Source organism: Anopheles merus, unplaced genomic scaffold (genome assembly GCF_017562075.2).
Source record: "Anopheles merus strain MAF unplaced genomic scaffold, AmerM5.1 LNR4000737, whole genome shotgun sequence".
Classification (NCBI taxonomy): Eukaryota; Metazoa; Arthropoda; class Insecta; order Diptera; family Culicidae; genus Anopheles; species Anopheles merus.
Genome location: NW_024428317.1, coordinates 1 through 20,514, shown reverse-complemented (window position 1 = coordinate 20,514; position 20,514 = coordinate 1). Strand labels below are relative to the sequence as shown.

At 45.6% G+C, this 20,514-nt stretch overlaps 3 protein-coding genes and 2 pseudogenes across 3 annotated transcripts; 3 read left to right on the top strand and 2 right to left on the bottom strand.

The window, feature by feature from the left end:
• Positions 1 to 95: 95 nt before the first annotated feature.
• On the top strand, positions 96 to 3,295 carry LOC121602960 (WD repeat-containing protein 37-like). Its single transcript, XM_041931709.1, is given in 4 exon segments — positions 96 to 1,070; positions 1,156 to 1,473; positions 1,476 to 2,016; positions 2,099 to 3,295. Coding segments are annotated over 4 exon segments (1,626 nt in total). The 5' UTR covers positions 96 to 679; the 3' UTR covers positions 2,475 to 3,295.
• A 658-nt stretch (positions 3,296 to 3,953) lies between these two features.
• On the bottom strand, positions 3,954 to 10,861 carry LOC121602959 (polypeptide N-acetylgalactosaminyltransferase 16-like). The gene is made up of 4 exons (XM_041931708.1): positions 9,079 to 10,861; positions 5,329 to 5,621; positions 4,709 to 5,240; positions 3,954 to 4,644 (listed from the first exon to the last, which is right to left on the bottom strand). Exons 1-4 carry the CDS (start codon positions 9,402 to 9,404, stop codon positions 4,005 to 4,007), a joined length of 1,791 nt encoding a protein of 596 aa, XP_041787642.1. The 5' UTR covers positions 9,405 to 10,861; the 3' UTR covers positions 3,954 to 4,004.
• A 5,575-nt stretch (positions 10,862 to 16,436) lies between these two features.
• Positions 16,437 to 17,769, top strand: LOC121602962 (annotated as a pseudogene).
• A 147-nt stretch (positions 17,770 to 17,916) lies between these two features.
• Positions 17,917 to 19,207, bottom strand: LOC121602961 (annotated as a pseudogene).
• Positions 19,208 to 19,490: 283 nt separating this feature from the next.
• Positions 19,491 to 20,497, top strand: LOC121602958 (glutathione S-transferase 2-like; the record flags this gene model as incomplete). The annotated part of the gene is given in 4 exon segments (XM_041931707.1): positions 19,491 to 19,495; positions 20,181 to 20,237; positions 20,239 to 20,331; positions 20,406 to 20,497. Coding segments are annotated over 4 exon segments (247 nt in total), but the record flags the coding sequence as incomplete, so codon positions are not given.
• Between the last annotated feature and the right edge of the window lie 17 nt (positions 20,498 to 20,514).

The following is a 20,514-nucleotide window of genomic DNA, read 5'->3' as shown; positions in this document are numbered from 1 at the left end:
TTTGCAGATCATATTTACAAAAGAACGTGCATTATACATTATGTTTTCGTTAATCTTGGGCTCTGTGTTCGACACCTCTGCCCTGTTTGACAGCTTACCTCACCTCTAGTTTGTTCGATGAAAAGTAGGGCTCAAAACAAATTCGACAACTAGCGCGAGAAAGATTACCTTCTAGTCCCTGCTTCGGTGTGTTTTATCGGATAATTTCCTCCTTGCCTGCTTAGCGTGTGCATCGTACGAAGAAAAACGCGAACTGCATCCATTTGGAATCGTTTCATGCAGTTCCAATTTCACCTTACCGCTGATAAAATGATATTTTAGGCGAGATTTCGTCTGCTGGCTTCCTGTGTGTACGGGTGGAAATTGATGTGGAAATACTGACCTTCAGTGAGTTTGTGCGAGCTGAGCAAGAAAAGTGGGCTGAAGTGGGTGTATTTTGCCAAGCGCAATTGCCTTGAAGCCAGCCATAACAGCAACGTCGTCGGTACACAGTGGCAGTGGCATTTCGAGAAAGGAGGAGGAGGCAATCGACGACGCATTTGCACACCTTGCATAACGACGACGACAACGACAACACCGCACACGACATCGCAAGCGCTCCCGGAGCGCAACGCTGGTGGTGGTGGCGCACGGATACGGATTAAGGCACCAGCTCACGGTAGCGGATTCGATAAAATCGATGGCTTTAGATTTGCTTGGTCGTCAGAAAATGCCCTTAGATGGTTCCTCGTCGAAGCAACCGGCGGTTGCTTCCTCCTCAGTTAGTGGAGGTTCGACCGGGGCTAATGCCACTGGAGCCAGTGGTCCAGCGGGTAGCGCTGGGGTTAGTGGTGTAGGAGGTGGTTCCACCGGACAGGGAATGTCTGGTGCGGCCACAGGTGGAAGCGGCGGGGCGACGGTCATGGGCAAACAGCTGACCGCAAAACGTTCGCTCAAGCTGGGCAGTTTGGCCGAGGACATAATGCCTACGTCATTGGGCGGTGGAGACGAACCGTTCCGTGCCAGACTGCATCATTTGTTTTCGCAGATCGAAAAAGAATTCGAATTACTGCATGCCGAAAATATGAGCTGTAAGTACGCTGCCTAAGCCGTGTAATCGGTTCGCCCCACGAAACGTGTCAACTACTATGTTCATTCTTTTCTTTTGATCTATAGTGCGTGAAAAGTTGGAAGCTGTCGCAGGTACACCGCGTGACTCTACCGTCGGTGAAAGGCTTCCACTGCAGGACGCGTTCGAGGTGGATGGTTCGGTTAACAAGAGCTTCAAATCGAAGCTGGGCAGTGCCGGCAGCAAGGTGAAGGCCGGACACAAGCTTCGCGCACAGACGAGCCGTATCGTGTCCAGCTTCAAGGCACAGTCTGTCGTCAGCTCGCTCGTGCGTGAATTTTGTGGCCACAAGGACGGCGTTTGGCAGGTCAGCACGAAAGCTGGGCAGCCCATCATTGGTACAGCTTCGGCCGATCACAGTGCGTGCATTGGGGCATCGATACCGGGCGTTGTCTGCTGCAATATCAAGGCCACAGTGGATCGGTCAACTCGATCAAGTTCCATCCGACGCGTGACATTGTCCTGACTGGCAGTGGCGACGCAACCGCCCAGATATGGCAAGCCGCCGTGAACTGGGAAGTGCCAGCCAGGAAAGGACATTCCTCCGAGGAGGAACTGGAAGAGGAAGAGGAAGGACCGTACGAAGAGAAGGAACGGATTGACGTGCTGCGAACACCGCTGTGTGAGTTTTCCGGACCAGGTGGACACACGGCGGTGGTAGTGGCGGCTGATTGGCTACCCGGTGGAGATCAAGTCATAACGGCCAGCTGGGATCGGACAGCGATTCTGTGGGACGTGGAGACACGGGAGCCGCTACATCCACTGTGTGGACATGATCACGAGCTGACCCACGCATCGGCACACCCGAGTCAGCGGCTAGTTGTGACAGCTTCGCGCGATTCCACCTTCCGATTGTGGGATTTCCGTGACCCCATTCCGGCGGTTTCAGTTTTTCAAGGACACACCGAGTAAGCACACACTATAGGCAATGGAATGTTGGATCGGCTCAAAACAAAAAACCCAAACTAATTTCTTACCAACCATTTACAGGAACGTAACCTCGACAGTATTTACGCGAGATGATAAAGTTGTCTCCGGATCGGACGATCGCTCAGTGAAGGTATGGGAGCTGCGCAACATGCGTTCCGCACTAACGACCATCCGGACGGACTCGGCCGTCAATCGGTTGGCGGTGTCGGCCAGCGGCGTGATTGCCATCCCGCACGATAATCGCCATATTCGATTGTTCGATCTGAACGGACAACGTATTGCCCGGTTACCCCGAACAAGCCGCCAGGGTCATCGCCGCATGGTATCGGCCGTCGCCTGGACGGAGGATATCAGCTCGAACTGCAATCTCTTTTCGAGCGGCTTCGATCGTCGAGTGTTGGGCTGGGGCGTATGCTTGCCACCCAAAGATAATTGAGTAATTTAATGTTAATGTGCAGGCAAAGAGGGAGCAGATATTTTGGGGATGCGCTGGAGTGTGACAAAGAAAGGTAACGATATATGTATAGAGCGAGGAGTACAAGGTTTTTTAGTTGATTCGTTTGTAACATTGTTTTAGTTCAATTGATAATCGTTGTTTTTGATTCGTTTGCGCAAAGCATAGCCACCAACTACTTAGTCATAACACAATACGATACACACAATAAGCGGCGTAATGATGCTGCGAAGGAACAAAGGAATTTTTGCATTGGAATCTAACCCCTATTTTCCATACTCACTAGGGATTCATTACTCGTCCTCTTTTTGGCTCATCGATCCTCCACGATCAATTTGCTGGTTTCGGATTGGCGGCTCTGTGTTGATCAGTTTAAAAGTCTTGTCTGGTATAGATGGAAACAATGAGCTTTCACTATTGATGAACTTTTGTCTATTTACCAAGCGCTACATATGTTATGTACTTTATCGACCAGTTGGACAAAATGGTTCAACCAAGAACTATAGTGAAGGAAATGGCTTTTTATGTTGAAATTTACCTGCATTGTCGATCACTCAAAATACTTCGTCTTGTATGGACAGTGTTTTTGTGTTTCAGTTGTCCAGGCGAGAAGAATCTCACGAAGTTCAGGTACTTGGGTGTACTTGAAAATTACGCAGGTACGTGCACACTTGAAGCATTTCAAATAGAAATACATGAATGCTTGAAAACAGTTACAACCTTGAAATGAGTGACGAACATACATAATTGCCTTCATTATAAATTATACTGGCACTATAACCACCAATAGAAAACTAAACTAACAAGAAAAACAATTCAAAATCTGTAATTGCAGTCCGCATAACATACTTTATCAGAAGGCAGAGGAGAGGGTTAACCTTACATCCGAACTATATTTGTATTGGCATTGGTTTATGTGTTAGGTGTATGGGTCTGATACGAGTTCTGGGAGTCTAGGGTACGGGTACATTGGGTTAAAACTCTGTTAGGTAAGGATTGCGCACTACCCTAGGGAATGTTAGACAAGAAACGAAGACGAAAGTATTGCAAACAATGCAACAGCGAACAAACACATCACAGTAAGATATTGCCAATGATGGATCCTACTACTATGGAGTTCTTTATTTTCATCGCTAACGTATTTCGCGCGTTGATGAACGGTTGATAAATAGCATAAAGATGGAAGATATTAAACACGCAGCATTTGCTGAAGCATTTGAGGGAGGTAATGCAAAATGCACACTCAATACCAAATGTATGTAAGAATGCACTGGTGGTACTCAATTCAAATGTAACCTTGTGATGTCAACCGATAAAGCATACACACACCATCACCTACAGAAAGGAAACACTATCAATTAACGAAAATCCATCCAGTTGTGCTGTATTATATCAAGAAAAGGAAAGAAACATTCTTTCGAGCTTAAATAGTTTCGTTCAAGCAGAAAGGTACCGCCGTAGTCAATTTTAAGTAACGCGTTGTATATTTTCGGCTCACGCCCCAAACCACATCTACATGAGCTGCTGCACTTCCACGGAGAAACTCCACAGCTGCGATGGCGCACCACGACGGCACTCCGATGCACCCACATCTTCCCTTACGAGACTTTCCAAACACATGCCGCTAGCCTCGTGTATAAGCGTCCCACCCTTTCGCTGCCATCGCTGTCCACCACTATTCTCGCCCGCTGGAGCAACGGTGCTTTTCTGGCGACATCGTTCAGTCAGTACAAATCCATTGCGCACAGTGAGACAAATCGTCCGTTCCGTGCTCAATTGACCGGTGGTTTTATGCAGCGCCCAATGGCCTTCATTGCCGTCCGGTTCGCGCGATACACACTCCAGCAGCGTGACATCATTCTCGGCTACGCGCTTACGCGTTCTGGCTGGGACTAGGCTTCTCTTTGGTTTTAGGGCGAGACAGCGTTCACCGTGGCGCAGTTGGCCGAACGCAACGTTGTTCTCGTTCGGTAGGCGCAAATCGAGAAAAACGTTCTGCAAATACCAGCTGAATTTGCGACAGTTTAGTGAACGGCGCAGCTCCTGCTGTTCGTTGATCGATCCAGCATCGACCGCTACCGCTTCCGGGCGAGTTTCGTAGAAAAAGTTCTTAAATTCATCCATCCAGACAAGGGCCACACGCTTCGTGTTGCTAAACCGGTAACAAGCGAATCGTTAAACAATCGTCAAGCAAGATTATTTATCTACTCTCTTACCGTAGGTACGTCAAATGGCTACCGTCTGGCTGAAAACTGAACGGATGCTTTCGGCGGAACACATGCCCGATGCGTGAACACGGTACTACCTCCACGTGCGCCCCGCACATCCACGCCTTCAGGGACATCTCGAGCGATTCGCCACCCCAAATGTCCATCCCCGGGTCGAATCCACCCAACTGCTGGAACAGACTTTTCGCCACGATGAATATCCCACCGGAGATGGCAGGACTGTAGAAGGGTAGCGACTCATCATGGCGGCGATGCTCAAATTCCTCCTCCGCGATCGGTAACCAGCGAAAGTGAAGGCTCCAGTCAAAGCCGCCCCGCAACCGGGCACTGTTGGCCCGATACTCGAATGTGTGCGGATCGATGATGTCTATCACCGGACTAAGGATTGCCGTCGGGTCGATCGCTAACCGATCGTGCAGCGGTTCCAGCCATCCCCGATTCACCTCACAGTGACTGTCCAGGAAGAGCACGAAACTTCCACTTGCATATGTTGCTCCAATGTTTCTGGAACGTATCAATCCTGGTGGTTGGTGGGGAAGAAGAAAGGGAATTCGCTTTAGCATCGCTCAGTTTGTTGGTGAGTGTTGCATGCACGTGCCGTGTTTTACCTTGTCGGACTGTGTTCCGGTAATAACGGACGAGTGGAATTTGCGCAAGTAATTCATAATATCGCAGCGTACGTTGTTCTCGTCGACTGTCTTTTGCAGGATGCTGCCGGGCGTCGTCTTCGTGGTTAGTGCTGCAGTCATCGATTAGAATAATTTCGTGCAACATATCCAGCGGAGTGCGCTGCAGAATGCTGCCAATCGTTCGCAGAAGCGTTGAGATCGCCTCGTTATGGAACGTTATTATCACAGATGTGGTACGCCCTGGCGTCGCGAGGTAGGTGCGCTGTAAACAACTAAGAGAACAAGGTAACATTATTAAACACACTCCATTAACCCTGCATGTCATAGTATCAACGCAATATATTTTTTCGATTCCGATGAAATTTATGGAAAGCCAAACGAATAGGTACACCAGCCTCGAAAAGGCATTGATGCTCTACTAGCAGGAAATATGCGAACGATGAAGAAAATGTAAATTAGTTTATTCAACACGTGAGCTTCCTCCGCAAGCCATTACGCCAGCTGATAACAAACGCTAATATCTGTCGGCTCGCTGTTGAAGAAGCTTGATGGATCAAAATATTTGGAATGCTTATTTAAATTTTACCACGATCACTTCATCCCTGGGACTGTGAATGACCAAAGTCGCGACCGAAAAAACTTAATCATGCATTCATCACCTTAGCGGATTACATTGAACCTCAGGACGGGATGTAGAGTGATACGTGTATGTGTGCTGGTACGTTTTCTTTTTCGTAAATTTTCTGAACAGATTGCGTACATTAATTAGATTGAGTTATACATGCTGTGGTCAAATTGTGATAACTTACTCTATTATTCATCGAATGCTTTTATGACACATTGTACGCCCATAAATGGTGGCACTGAAGGAACGCAAATGGACTACAAATACGATATTGGCTACGATTTGAAGGCCGAGCTTATTTGAAATCACTCCATCAAGAACAACAACATTGAACATTTCATGTTCCAAACTTATAGGTTTATTCCGAGCTTACTTAGGTGATGATTAGACCAACGTGAAATTGAACATTTTTAGCTACATTCCGCATAAAAAAGCTGAAATAATAAGATTCATGCATCAAACTGCAGGTAATTTGATTCAGTAATGGATAAACATGATTTATTGTTGATGATATTGATGATGAAACATGATATTGCTATCCTATTTTTATTATTATACTTTTTTGTTGAATATAATTTATTTTCTGCGTTTCCGTATACGCTATATGGTTTCTATGTATACAAAATAAATAAAAAATAGTTGAACGTATGCATTATCTCTACAGCACATATTGCATTTTGGTTTATTTTAGCTTATGAAACATTCAAATTCTGATTTGTTCTTATTAATGCAACATAGAAGTGATTGCAGGATTGTTTTTGTAGACCATTTGCATGGTGTCATTCATGTGGCCATTATAAAGGACTCTCGTATAACGAGATTAACTTAAGCGCATAACTTAAATGCTCCAAAAATTATTTTTTTAGCTTTAAATTTTCGTATAATAACGGTATAACAACGATTGAAATTGTGTTGTTTGTAAGCCATATAACCAACTTTTTGCCATATAACCAACTCATACGTTGTACAGAAAATAGCGAATTTACCGTATAACTCTTGATTCACTGATTCGGAAGCCCTGTAATCAACAAACGGTGCAAAAAGGGGTTTATTTAAATGTAACACCCGTCACGGAAATGAAATATTTTCCTTTAAAACAAAACACTATTTCAGCGGTCGAAATTGTAAACAGCCAAGAATTTCAATTATCTTATCCGCCTAATCGAAAAAGGACAAGTAATTAATGCCCAGCCAGCTACGTGCAGAGTGTGAGATGCATTTTCATTAAGCTGTGGGAACACGGGGTCAAATGGGCATATTAATGAAAAATAACCTGCTTTATCAACATTATGAAGATACAGAATGTCTCGAGCTCGACCGATTTTGCTCGAGTTAATAGGTTTTAGTTACTTATCACATATAATTCTGACATTCGATTACAATTGTATATCTTTTTGAAAGACTTAAAAAAATCCACCAAAAGGGAATTCATTTTGTATTTGTATTTGGGGGATTTGAATTGATGAGTCGAATCAGTACAATTTGTTCAAATAACCCTCAAATTTTGAAAAAAGGCATATCTCCGAATCGTTATATCTCAGGGACTACCTGTACTTTGAAGAATTTAAGAATTATTCAGATTCATCAATCTTACGAATCTTTGGAGATTTGGTTAGAGATTCGAAACTATTAGCATTGCAGATAGATACGAATGATTCTTCTTGAACGATACAAAAGGCGCAAAACTAACACACGTAACAAGTATCGTGTTCCCTTCATTACGTTTGGAGTTCCAACAGATCCCTTACCATGCCCACGTTGCCCTAACTTCCCTTAGACAGTAAAGCCCGTCAGTTTTTTATTTGATTGTAGGTAAGGTGCTGCATAATGATTGACGACAATTATGTCTGTACATAAAATGCCTCATAAATCAGTTCTATTTGGGAAGCTCTTTAACAGTCTTTTTTATAGGAAAAAAGTATCATGACCACGCATCTAACCAGCTTATAGAACTCCGTACTTGAGTTCAAGAATTCTAATCGTCGCCAAGATCTGTTTCTTTCCTTGCTTCATTCACTTTATTTTTGGGGGAAGTTTTGGAAGCAGAATGATTTTGCTAATAGAACTAGCAATAAAGCCTGAACTCATGCGTAGCATGAACTGTAACTGGTTTTGGGTCATACGTTCTGATAAACAACACACACTCTAAATATAATAACTACTCATACTTTTCTTCACAAAAAACATCCGCATGTAGCTGTGGTTATTGCGTGATAATATTTATTCCGTGAATCGTTTTGCTAATTTTCTTTTTTATATATTGTCTTTATACTTGAAAATACGACCAAAGCCGAATATTGGAACGTTTTGCCCCGATCGTGCGTGATCAAAGTCCTATATTATGCGCCTTAGACGCCATCGTCAATCAATTTCGATGAGTTGCGGAACACACTTGACCGTTTTTCTATGTTGTGTGTTGTTGTAGTTGTAATGCGAAAATATTGGCCAACTATCTTACAGAACCTGCCACTGCTGTTGCTTTGCTTCGAGGTCAATAACTCGAAGTGGTGAGGAGATATCCACACAGAGTCTACAGAGTGATTCGTTCCTGCTGATTAGCGGAATGTCTTAGTGCCCCTAGCGCCACGGTAACGTCTTGACGGTTCACCCAGAGATTACCACGTGCGGGGTGAATCAGTTTTTACGTGAACAGACGGAAGAACGGAAGAGGGAGCCAATGTGAGTGGGTAAAGATTGTTTACAAACGTAATCCAATCGAATCGTTTGCTACAAAGTCAGCCACTCCGCGATCCGCATTTGAGAAATGTTGAATGTTTGCGTAACACATTGAGCATGGTTCATTGATAAGAACTACTTAAAGCTAAGCTAAGAAGGTCAAAAAGGCAAAGCTTAAAGTGGGTACAATTGTAACTAATCTCAATAAAAATTGTTTTGCATTTACCGCCATTACAATTAAATTTCCCTTTAACCAAGCTTCAGTCCTATTTCATGAGTTTACAATAACGAATTTGCTTGCGCAAAAGATAAGACACACACCGTACAGTGTGTATTTCCAAACCCACACCAGAGTACGATCGACAAACTGAAGCATCCCGGCAAACACCACCAGTAAGATCCCGCATAACAACTCTCCAGCTACTTACTTGGGATGGCGCGTATCTGGAATGGGTCGGCTGATGCCGAGCCGGTCGCTAACCGTGCGGTTGAAGTGATGCTGCTCGAACGGTGCCGCCGTGGTCGCGAAAACTGGACCACCGCCCCCAGACTGCAGAGGCGACGGTTCCGGCACGGCCCAGGCCTGCCAGAGCCTTTGCACCACCTCCAGCCCGACGGTGAGATTCTGCTCCTGTTCCACCTTGCGGCGCACCTTCGCCATGTGAAACAGATACAGGTTGTCGCTGCAGAAGAACAGGACGCCGAACGCAACGATCAGCAGAAAGGCGATCGGTTTTTTGCGCTGGATTTTCATCGCGCCGGTCTTGTTCGCATCTCGCTGTTTGGTTCTCGGGTCGAAGCGATGAAGGGGGGTGGGCCAATCGGTTGTGCACGGGGGAAATAATGGAAGACGAATTAGCACTTTGATCCGTTGGTGTGTGCGTGTTTCGTCTCGTTGCGCCACTGGAAACGTTATACAAAGTGGAGATCTTGCAGTAGAGCTCAATCGTAGCCACGTTGCATAGCCCGGCAAACACAGTCACACTGGTGGTGTTGTAGGCACTTCAATTTAGACTAATTTGCACCATGAGCAAGCCTTTCGACCTCGGTGATCTATCTTAAAGGACCGATCGATGCGTATGCTCTACTTGGCTTCGCTGTGAATCGCCGCTACCACAGAGAATCGCACGCCTTGTCGGGCAGTCGGCTCATCAATCGTCTGCATAATTCATTCGCACTGAACATACAGCATGTACGGGCCAACATGTACAGATGACCCTCTGTCCCAACACGTTGGGATTCCCGCAAAGCGCCGAGCGGTATGTCTGTAAGCAAGCCCTGGCGATGAATCTCGAATGTTTGATTTGAATTCTTCCACCCTATCGCTCGTTGCTTCGGAACAGGCTAATTGCTAATGGAACACTTGCACCGCTATTTTGTTGTAACCTCCGTTGTACGTTTATCACAATCGCAAACGCGAACTCATCAACCCACATTGACCGCACGTTCGAGCGCGACGTTTGCCAGCGGGCGCGCGCGATAAGAAAACGCACTCGTCACACGGGACTCTCTCTGTTTACAATTAGGCTGACTGCATAATCGACACCTCCCTGCGTACCCATCGACCGCACACACTATCGATCCGTTCACGGGAAGCGCCTGATGAGAACTGAGTCATTACCAAATTGTGCTGGACAATGTGTGCAGCCGGATGCACCCTGTGAAACACACACACACACACACACACACGCGTACTTCCTGCTTCCTTCCTGCTCTTTTCCACAGGACCACTAACAAATCTAATCACGTAACACGCACCGCTAATCCCCCGTACCCCGCACTTAGCAGCACCTGTGCCCGCCCGTGTAATCAATCGATGCGCCAAGGCCAACACACCGAAATCAGTTTCGCGCGTCGTCGTCGTCGTCTTTGCCGGCTGCGTAAGAGAGCCCTACCACGCACCCTGCTCCCCTATCGTCGTTCTTCCAAGTGTGTTGCAGCTTGTCGCGAACACGCGTATCAGCCGACCTTTGTCGCCGCGGCGTCAACGGCGGCGCCAGGAATCGATTGCGTGCGGTCCCCAGACGTTCGAACGAAGCGGGCTCTCGCCGGTAACGGATTGGGCGGATCCCGACTGTTCTCTCGGGTACACGCTTTGTGCCCGTTTTCCGCAACTGTGGGGCCGTTTCCCTTTTATGCTCCGGTGTTCAGGCCGGCTGCTAGATCGTAACTGTTTTCCGATTGCGTGTCCCCCGCAGGGTGCGCGCGTTCGAAAATCTAGTAACCATCATCGGCCGTGTCCAGCCGTCCACTCATGCTCACTATTCGCTCACTCTCTCTCTCCATCGCTCGCTCTCGCTCTCTCACATGAATTAGCTAAGTTCGCTTTCTCACTCCAGCCCATCGCGAGCATCTGCCGGGACTGCGCGGAGTTCGCGAACCAATGCGCTGCCGATCGCCGCATTTTCTTCGCTCTCGTCGCCCATCGATCGTGCCTCCGAAATGATGGGATGGCGTCGCCGCCGCTGCCGTCGCCACTATCGGAAGGTTCGATTTGCTTGCATGCTAATGGAGCGGCACGTTTTACACGACTATGCGGGCGTAGACGTTATACCGATTAGTAGAAGAGTTTGTTGTCTAAAAAAGTTTGATAATTGTTTTCGTTTTCTGGTTGTGGAATGTCAAAGGCATACATTAACATGCATTTTAAAATAAGAATACTGTTTTCTAGCATAACAATATGACTATCCTGAGTTCAAATCTCGTATTGAAGCAACGAACGTTCTGCTGCATATTCGGTGATCTTGCTCAATGCTTCATGCTATTTAAAATTGCTCATATAAGTAAAAATAAATGTGTATATTTCCAATCGTGCATATTGTTATGGACTTCTAGTAAATAGACGAATCCATTGTCAGCAGTTTACATACATGCAAAGATGAATTATTCCTTCAATAACAACAATAGACGAATTGTACCAACTAAAATGTATCAAGATGGTTGCCTCCATAATAGAGATGTACACATTGAGTTTGAGTGAGTGAGTCAATTAAATCATGATACTAAATGTATGGATTCATCTTAGCACAAAGTGTTTATATGAGAGTATCTTCACAATTTCGTCCTATTTGTGTGACTCAATCTTTTAAGCATTTATACACCCTGAATTTTGGGAGTAGAATCCCTAAGGTCCATAGTCAGTGAAAAGAGTGAGTGACTTCAATCGAATAGTAGTAGTAACAGGCTTTTCTAGTATATTTTTAAATTAATCTTTAAATAGTCATTCTTCTATACTAATTCAAATCATTTTAAAGAGTGAGTATTCTCATCCCTAATCCCATACCATCACTCACAGTTTGATCTCTAATACAACATTCTCCACATTTTAGCTTCGTTAATGGAATGAATAAGCCCATTGAACAGACTTCATTCTATATTTCCGAAAGCACACGTGATCTCTTCCTTGCGTAGCGATCATGCGCAAACTTTACACAGCTTCCGTCAATTACCTCATGCGCTCAGCTGTGTTGATAAGTGAGCATCTTCTTATGCAACTTGGCTCACTCGGAACTCCATGCGATGACCGCAATCACGATCGCCCCGATCATCCCCAATTATATGTTAAGCTCCCGCACCCCCACGAAAGCGAGAGTGTAATTGGAAAGCGCAAACAAATTCAAACCTAACACGCTCGTAACTCCTGCGATCCGGATCGACCATCATGTTTATCCAGTTTAAACATTTGAAGGAACACCGTTCAGAGCGGACCTGCATGCGTGTGTACTGTCTGTGTAGTTTGTTGTTAAAACACCAATCCAAGCAACAACCACAAAAACAACATTTTAACCTGTCGACTGTCGATCGCAATAGATCACGGTCATGTGTGCCGAAGTGCTGCTGTCGAAAAGTTGTTCGTTTGATATTCCAGCAAGGTGCAAAAATGAATTTGCATACCGTTGACAACGCTTGACAATTTCCTGTTCGCTGCATTAGTGCGCTTATTTGTCGTTTATCGGCGTTCGATTGACTCAAGCAAATAGGCAGTTTGTGTAGTCTCAGACAAAAAAATGACCAAATCTCGGGTTGGGAAAAGGTTCACAACCTTAACCAATGGCGGTATGTTTTTTTTTATTTATTTTTTTATTTTTGTTGCTGCACGCTATTGAATATCGTTTTTTGATCAGTCAGAATCATGCGTGTAGATTTTTTTGGAGATTTGCGAAAGCTTCCCCGACTGCCAACAAGTGAAGGTTTTCTGTGTGTTTGTGTGTGTGTGTGTGTCTTTTTTTTTTGCTGAATGCCATTTATGCGAAGCTTGGTAATTGCTCAAAAATTGCTTCCGGGTGCAGATTTTGCTGTGACGCGCGAGTCTTTACGCTAGCTAGTAGGTAGAAGGAACGGAAGGAACGGAAAAATGCCTCTTAACTTAACCGCCGACCGCCCAGGCCGCGTACCAGCTAATGAAGCAACCTAGAAAAAAACTAATACACAATTCTACCGGCAAACGATGTTGGCTGATTTGTGGTAAATACTTAATGACGATGCGTCGATCGCTTCGTAGGGGTGCAAAATACGTGCTGCATTCTTCCTGCGCGGTTCGCCGAATGTTTATGCACTCGGTCACGTGATCGGTGGCGCGCAGGCCAGCATGCTCGGTCGGCATGTTTACTCTAAGGGCTCCCCGCTATTTGCTTCCTTTTTAGCACATACATGTTTATGCCGTCATGGGAAGGCGTGTTTACGTTGGCAAAGTAGCTTAATGCTGCAGTGAAAATCATCAGTATTCGTGTTTCTGTCATGTATACAATCAATCAATACAACAAACGTTATATTGATATCTTCTACAATGAAGCGTTGAATCGTTGATGTAAGGAATGTATACGATGTCACTCGACGACAAGTACTCTTCAGTCTATCCTCTCCTGTCTAGGAAGACTCAGATTGTATTTTATACATGCTTTAGGAGTCGAGTATTTTAACACTGCTTGAATATCTGTGATTGATTTAAAAGAATGAGAGTTTTATGATAAATAGTTTGTGGTCTGCTTGTTTGAGCTTAATTTGACCTAATAATAATTGGTTTACCTAAGGCGGGATAGTCGGTTCTGCGTTGTAAAGAGCTCAGACTATACGGGGCTTGAATTAATGACGATCATGTTATTAAGGCGTCTTTGACTAGCAGTGCAACTTTTTTTTTTATATTTCAGGACAATCGAAACGGCTCATCGAAAACTTTCTCGAAACGGTTTCTCAACTGGAAATGGAACATTGGGTATAAATAACCGTCACTTTTTATCACGAATTTTTAGATTGCTTCATGCTTCATTTTTCACATACATACTAGGATTCACAAAATAGTTACAAAATTAAGATGTGTCTTTATATTGAATATGATATGCTATGGTTTTTTGGTTTCTGTAGGTGCTTTACCTCTTTCCAATTTGCCATGAAAATTGGGGCAATATCAAAATATTCTACCAAACCAGCAATCACAATTTTAGATGGCTAACTTCCTATAAAAGCGGAACAGCAAGTAATTAAACATTATTTTAGACTTTTTAGCCTATGATTTTGACACACATAGTTCTGCTTAAAACACATAAAGTAGTTTTACTTAAGAGCACCTGTTTGAAGGGACGTGTGGTCTCTATCCTGTATACACATGCCCCAGCCAACCGTAAGGATATCCGGTTCGTCGCTCACCTCCCCGAAGGTTCGTGTTCCAATCTCCTACACACCCCTGCTCGAACACACCGCCGAAGATAATAGTGCTGAGGGTGTGTGCCCCTCTAACACGCCAAGAGCGTTTGCATCTCTGATCGGATGGCGTGGAAGTCGTGTCCGGGCATTTAGAACTACCGGGCGATATGTCTCACATTTCATGCGTTTTAGAAGGTTTCTGCATCACAGCAACAACGGAAAAAATTTAGTTTGTGCTTTTGTGCGATTATGTGTCGAGGATCGGTTTGTACATCAAACTTTTTTTATTCTAAATATGTTTCAACAGATCGATATTTGCTCTTTTTTTTCAGGTTTTTTTCCTGCTTGTGTAGATTGGCAAATGATTACAGGATTGGATTATTATCCTATCCCATTCTTTAATGTGCCTGTCGTCTGATACGAAATCTTATAGCTATTATCAGTTGATTTTATTAAAACGTTTGTTTATAAAGGTTATTAATACGAAGCAATTTTAAAAGTTTACGCTGGTAATCTCTGTCTTGTGAGAGGATGGTGTCGATGCTGTGGTCCAATTTGCAGGTGATGCATTCCGCAGTGTATCCATAGCGTTCGGTTAAGATGTGGCGGACGCGTGATGTCGCCGCCACAGAAACTGCATAGTGGTGGGCTGGATATTTGCAATAAAAAGGTGTGGGTGAGCCGGGTGTGTCCTAACCAAAGTCGTGATAGGATTCTCTGGTCTTGGTGTGATGGATGGTCTCTCCATGGTGGTGTTGTGGTCTTGATGATTCTCAGGAAAAAGCGGTCGCTACCAAACCAATAACCATTCCAGCTATGGATTTGCTAAGGCGATTGAGGTCGCGGCATGGAAGAGTATTATGGCAGCAGGTCGGGTTATTACGTCCTGCGTTTGCCAGTCGTGCTAGCGTGTTCTAGTCGCGGGTGGTTCCAGATTCAAGTGCTGGTAGGACACTGTCCAAGAAGATCACGCTGGGTTTGGCTCTTGAACAAGTGCAGCAAAATGACGGTTGGCAATGACAATATTGCAACCAGTCCGAAGCTGATTTTTGGTCCAGTTTTTCTCCATCATTCGTCCTGCATCTGCTACTATCTTGTCGCTTATGATGTGGTCAAAGGGTTGTAGTTCGCTTTCAAGGGCTCCATGTAGATCAATTGAATATAGTATGAAAAAGGCACTTACCTCTACAAGACCAGACGTGGCTAAATTCCACCAGGATTGTCTCTACACAAAACTACACTAACCATTCTGTTGTGTAAGTCCAGCAATACAGTCCTGTTACGTTTTTGTACAAATAAATACATATAAAACAATAATACATACTAATAAAAATTAAACATTCTACACGAAGAAATAATTCCCGGATATGCGTGAAACAAATCACTAAGTTACAATGATATTGAAATTAATTGTATTACGTTGGTGATAACGTGTGGTTAGAACTTGCAGCGAAAAGGAAACAATTCGGGATAGAAAGTGCTTTAACCCTTGTGGTGAACCACAAAATAAAACAGATTCGCGGTGTCTTACCATTTTTTTTTTTTCAATTTTGTTTTGTTTGAGACCACGATCTTACACTCAACATTCCACCGCCACTTGAACTGACTGGAATGGTTTACGGATGAACGTACCGAACAGCTGATGATGCTGGGTGTGCATGAACTCTTGTCGGGTCGCGATAACGGTGCGGTGCGTACACTCTCGCACACTAATACACGCTGACGCGTGGAATGGCAACATTGCCCCTTCGTTCCGTTGCCACCGTGCGTGTGGAGCAAAACAAACTCAAATAAAAACAACCCTCAGCAGGCGGCGAAACATCACTTCATCTTGTTGATTGTCACCGGTTGTACGGCGTTTGTGCCATTTCTTTCTTTTATCTTCAATTATTGCTGTTTCAAAATAACGTGATAAAGCCACTAAACAAGCGAGTCGTGGTCGGGCATTTTGGTGTGGTAAAGACGCACGGAAGAGCAGGCTGTTTATTGTTTAATTCTCAATTTGCCCTGATAGCGATGAGTTACAGCAGTGCCGAGGGAAACGGTTCCCCCTAATGACAATAGCCGACCGTCGGGGGCTTCAGTTACAATCAAGTCAATAGACAGCAAAGTCGAACAGCGCGGTTCAGTGAGGAAAAGCTACGAAATGGTCGATACTGGCAAGAGCGCCCCCACCAGTCACCATAACCGTGGACGGTTTCGGCACGGTGAAGCATCCAAGACCGGTGCCACTGAAACGGTGAAACGTTTCACCTGGCAGCAGAACACCGATGGCATGTCGGTGCAGGTCATTTCGTACGGGGCCATCATCACCGTGATGAAGGTGGCCCGATCGCAACGGGGGGTTGATGATGTGGTGCTGGGTTTCGACGGACTTCCGGCTATCAGACACCCGAACAATCCGTACTTCGGCTACCATCGGGCGCATCGCGAACCGAGTTGGTGGTGGCAGATTCACCCTCAACGGGCAGGAGTTCAGGTGACGAAGAATTTCGACAAGCGACACCAGCTGCACGGCGGAAAGTTGGGTTCGACAAGTACAAACTGGGAGGCGTTGTGGAGGGGACGGCTGTAAACGTTACGCACCACACATCCCCGACGGTGACGGGGATATCCCGGTGCGGTGATGGTCAGCGTTCGGTACGAGCTGAAGGCGGACAATCGATTCGAGGCGCTCTTCAAAGCAACTCGACAAAGCCAACGCCCATCAATCTCAAGAACCTTCTACTTTAAACCTGGCCGGTCATGTAAGTGATGATGCTACGTCGTATGAATGAAGTATGAATATCAATTAGGCAGAAAATAATTCATTGCACCTCTCTCCAACAGGCAACGGGCACGAGGAAATCTATCGCCACGTAGTGAGCATCAATGCAGATAAGATTACCGACACCGATGCCGATTCGATTCCGAGTGGCAAATTCATCTGCGTCGGCGGCACACCATACGATCTGCGCATACCGCGCGAACTCGGCCCTGCAATGGCAAAACCGCGGGCAAGGGTTTCGACGATAACTTCTGCCTTACGAAGGGCACCGAACAGGGCCGCACGTTACCGCACGCGTGATCCATCCGCACAGTGGGCGCGTGCTGGAGGTGTACACCGACCAGCCAGGCGTGCAATTTTACACCAGCAACTTTATGCCGGACCCAACAAGAATGTAAGAGCCGGTGGCGGAACGACGATGTACGGTACTGACTTTCCCCATTTATTCTTTCGCAGATTAATCCGAAACCGGTCAAAACGCCAGGATACACGGAGGGACTCGCCTCGAAACCGCTCATCCCCGAAGGAGCGGCTGATCCTCCAATTCAGGGGTAAAGGTGGCGCAAAGTACTGCAAGCATGGTGCCTTCTGTTTGGAAACGCAGAATTTCCCTGACGCGATCAACCAGCCCAACTTCCCGTCGGCCGTACTAAACCCGGGCGCCAGTACGTGCCATGAGGTAGTGTATAAATGTGACGTACTTCGTGACTAATATATCTTGAAAGAAAGCAAAAAAAAAACCCAAGCTATGTCGGATATCTATAGAATAGGTTTCCTACATGAAGAGGATGGATGGTTTAAATCAATCCAGTATATTCATTTCAATAAAAAAAATATTTAAAAAAATAGCTCGTTGCAACTAGCATGCATCGTCGACATCGATGTCACCTGTCTCCTTCCACTGCTTGGCATCGCTTTTCGATGGTAATCGGAAGCGAAACTCTTCCGAAGTAATCGTACACCTCCTCGACCCAAACTGAGCATGTCCACGGCGAGGGACTCTTCTCGTCTGGCTTCCACTGGCGATCGGCCGACCCCCGCAAACACAGTCCATACGAAGCAGCGTTACCATCGACGGGTGTGAGGGTACGTTTAATGCTGTTGAAAAGCTGTGCCTTGTTAGCTGCGGTCCTCGCTCCATCACCACTCGTTCCGGCATTGCAGCTGGTTGAACATCTGGTACCGGACGATTGGCCAGTTCCTGCACAAGCTTCTGGAGTTTCTCTATCTCGCGGACGCTATGGTCCATCTTTCCAATAGTGCAGGGTCGATGACGGGCACGGGACCGGTTCTGGCGGCGATTGAACAGTATTCCCAACGGTGGAGTTCGGTGCATCATTGCTGATTGTTCGCCGATGACGTTGATGCTGATGATGTGGAGTCAGAAAATTGTACACTGTCTCCACAAGGATCGGATCACGTTCAGATTCCCGTCGGATACTACCGATTCATCATTCTCTTCGCTGATAAGCTTGCATTCACTGTACGCGGCCCTGATGTACTGGGTAGGGAAAACACTTTCTTGTTCAACAGTCTCCCCACACGTGCTGGGCCATTAGGTGTGGACACGTTTTAATCGTATGATCTCGCAAGGAGTAATGTTCTGTGTGATGCGATGGGTTTTTGTATGTTTAGTATTTTTATTTTTTTAACCGGCGTCTCATCCGACGCTCTTGCACTGGCGTTGGTGGCTCGATGTGACGGATCTTGATGGAAAAAAACTGATAAAATAACTATTCAAGAGCAATATAAACAGAGACAACATTACCTTCTTGCTGGATGCGGTGAGTACGTGTGTATGATTCAACCGCTTGTCTTGCACCGAATGCTGCATTCGCCTTCGAGTAGATGGATCCCGTTTATACGTTCACGATGGTTTCGTCCGGCATCAACATTAACCGGGGTATCGCCATTTTCGTGAGCCGATCGCGCAGATCGTTCATGAACATTTTACGCTCAAAGTGCTCCTGGCAGACACCTTGTTGGACACCTTGTCCACCGGAAGGTCTACAAATTCGAGCCGGTCCGCGTTTTCGCCCATTCTATCAATCGTTCTTGATCGCGCACGGGATACCGAAAGTAGTGCAGCTCCTTCCGTGACGCCGAGTGCCATTTTCACAGTCACGAAACGTACACCGACAACCACCCATGGTCGTAATTAAAAATGCGAATGCGAATGCAAAAGTTTGAAAATCACAATACAATATGTAGCCTCACCGAGACCTCGCGTCCCGCTTTACGTTTGCGTGACCGTATTTATATTTCTTTCTGTAGGTCCGTTTGTTTACCACTGACGCTAAAAAAAAACCGTTGACAGCAGTTTGACAGCTCAGCTGTACGGTACAGGGTAATTCACAGAAATATTAGAAACAATTTTCGCCGTGCAGTTCACATTTAAATCACCGAAACTTTTCACGACAGCCGTTTCTTATCATGCCGTAATACCACGTGAATTTTACCGTACTGAATTTTAAGAAAAATATTACAATATTTGAATGCATTTTGACGCAATTTTATCAATGCAGAATTTTTACCAAGAAGCTTTGATTATTCATAACTTTACATCAACTGTGTTCCTCGAGTGTCGATGCAGTATCGTTGGTATAACGATTGTATAACGAGCAAAGAAGACACACAGACAAATTGTTAGTCAGCAAACTTAAAACCTACAAAATTGCCATCGTTGCCTAAGTTTCTAGTGAAACGTATCGACGTGAGCTAGATAAAAAAATCCGACGAACTAAACACATGACGCCTCAAACGTAGTGAGTTGAGCAGATAGGGCAGTGTAACTTCCTTGCTATAAAATTCATCATATCTGTATCATATGGCAGCTATCATACTTCCTTCCACAATATCTGCTGTAAATAGGGATCAAGACATGATGTCATCCTATTCCACCCGTTCAACGCACCGTTACAAAGGATGATGATATACATTCCAACCCGCACACACCCATACACAGTCCGACCGGTATAGGCAATACTCGGCAAATGACGCAACCGAACGATAGCGCTGATAACGGTCAGATTCATAAAATAAATTGTAGTTGCAGCTCAAGTGACACTGTGCCCGGCCGTTGCCTCAGTTGCGATTGGGTTCTTTCGTGTGCTCCGGACGCAGACGCGCTTCTTGCGGGTATGATTTCTATCACCTTCCCCTGTCGGCCCCGTGCAATCAATCGTCTGTGGGCCAAAGCGCTCGGTCTACATTTGAACCTAAAGGAGGTCGACCTGTTGAAAGGCGAACACCTGAAACCGGAGTTCCTGAAGGTACGTACGAGTCGCAAACGCGAGAGAGAGAGTGAACAATGTCGTAACACGTCTTGACTGCTGCACACCGTAGATCAAACCCACAACACACCGTCCCGACGCTGGTCGATAAAGACTTTGTGCTTGGGAATCGAGGAGCGATCCTGACGTACCTGTGCGAAAAGTACGGCAAAAAACGACGGCCT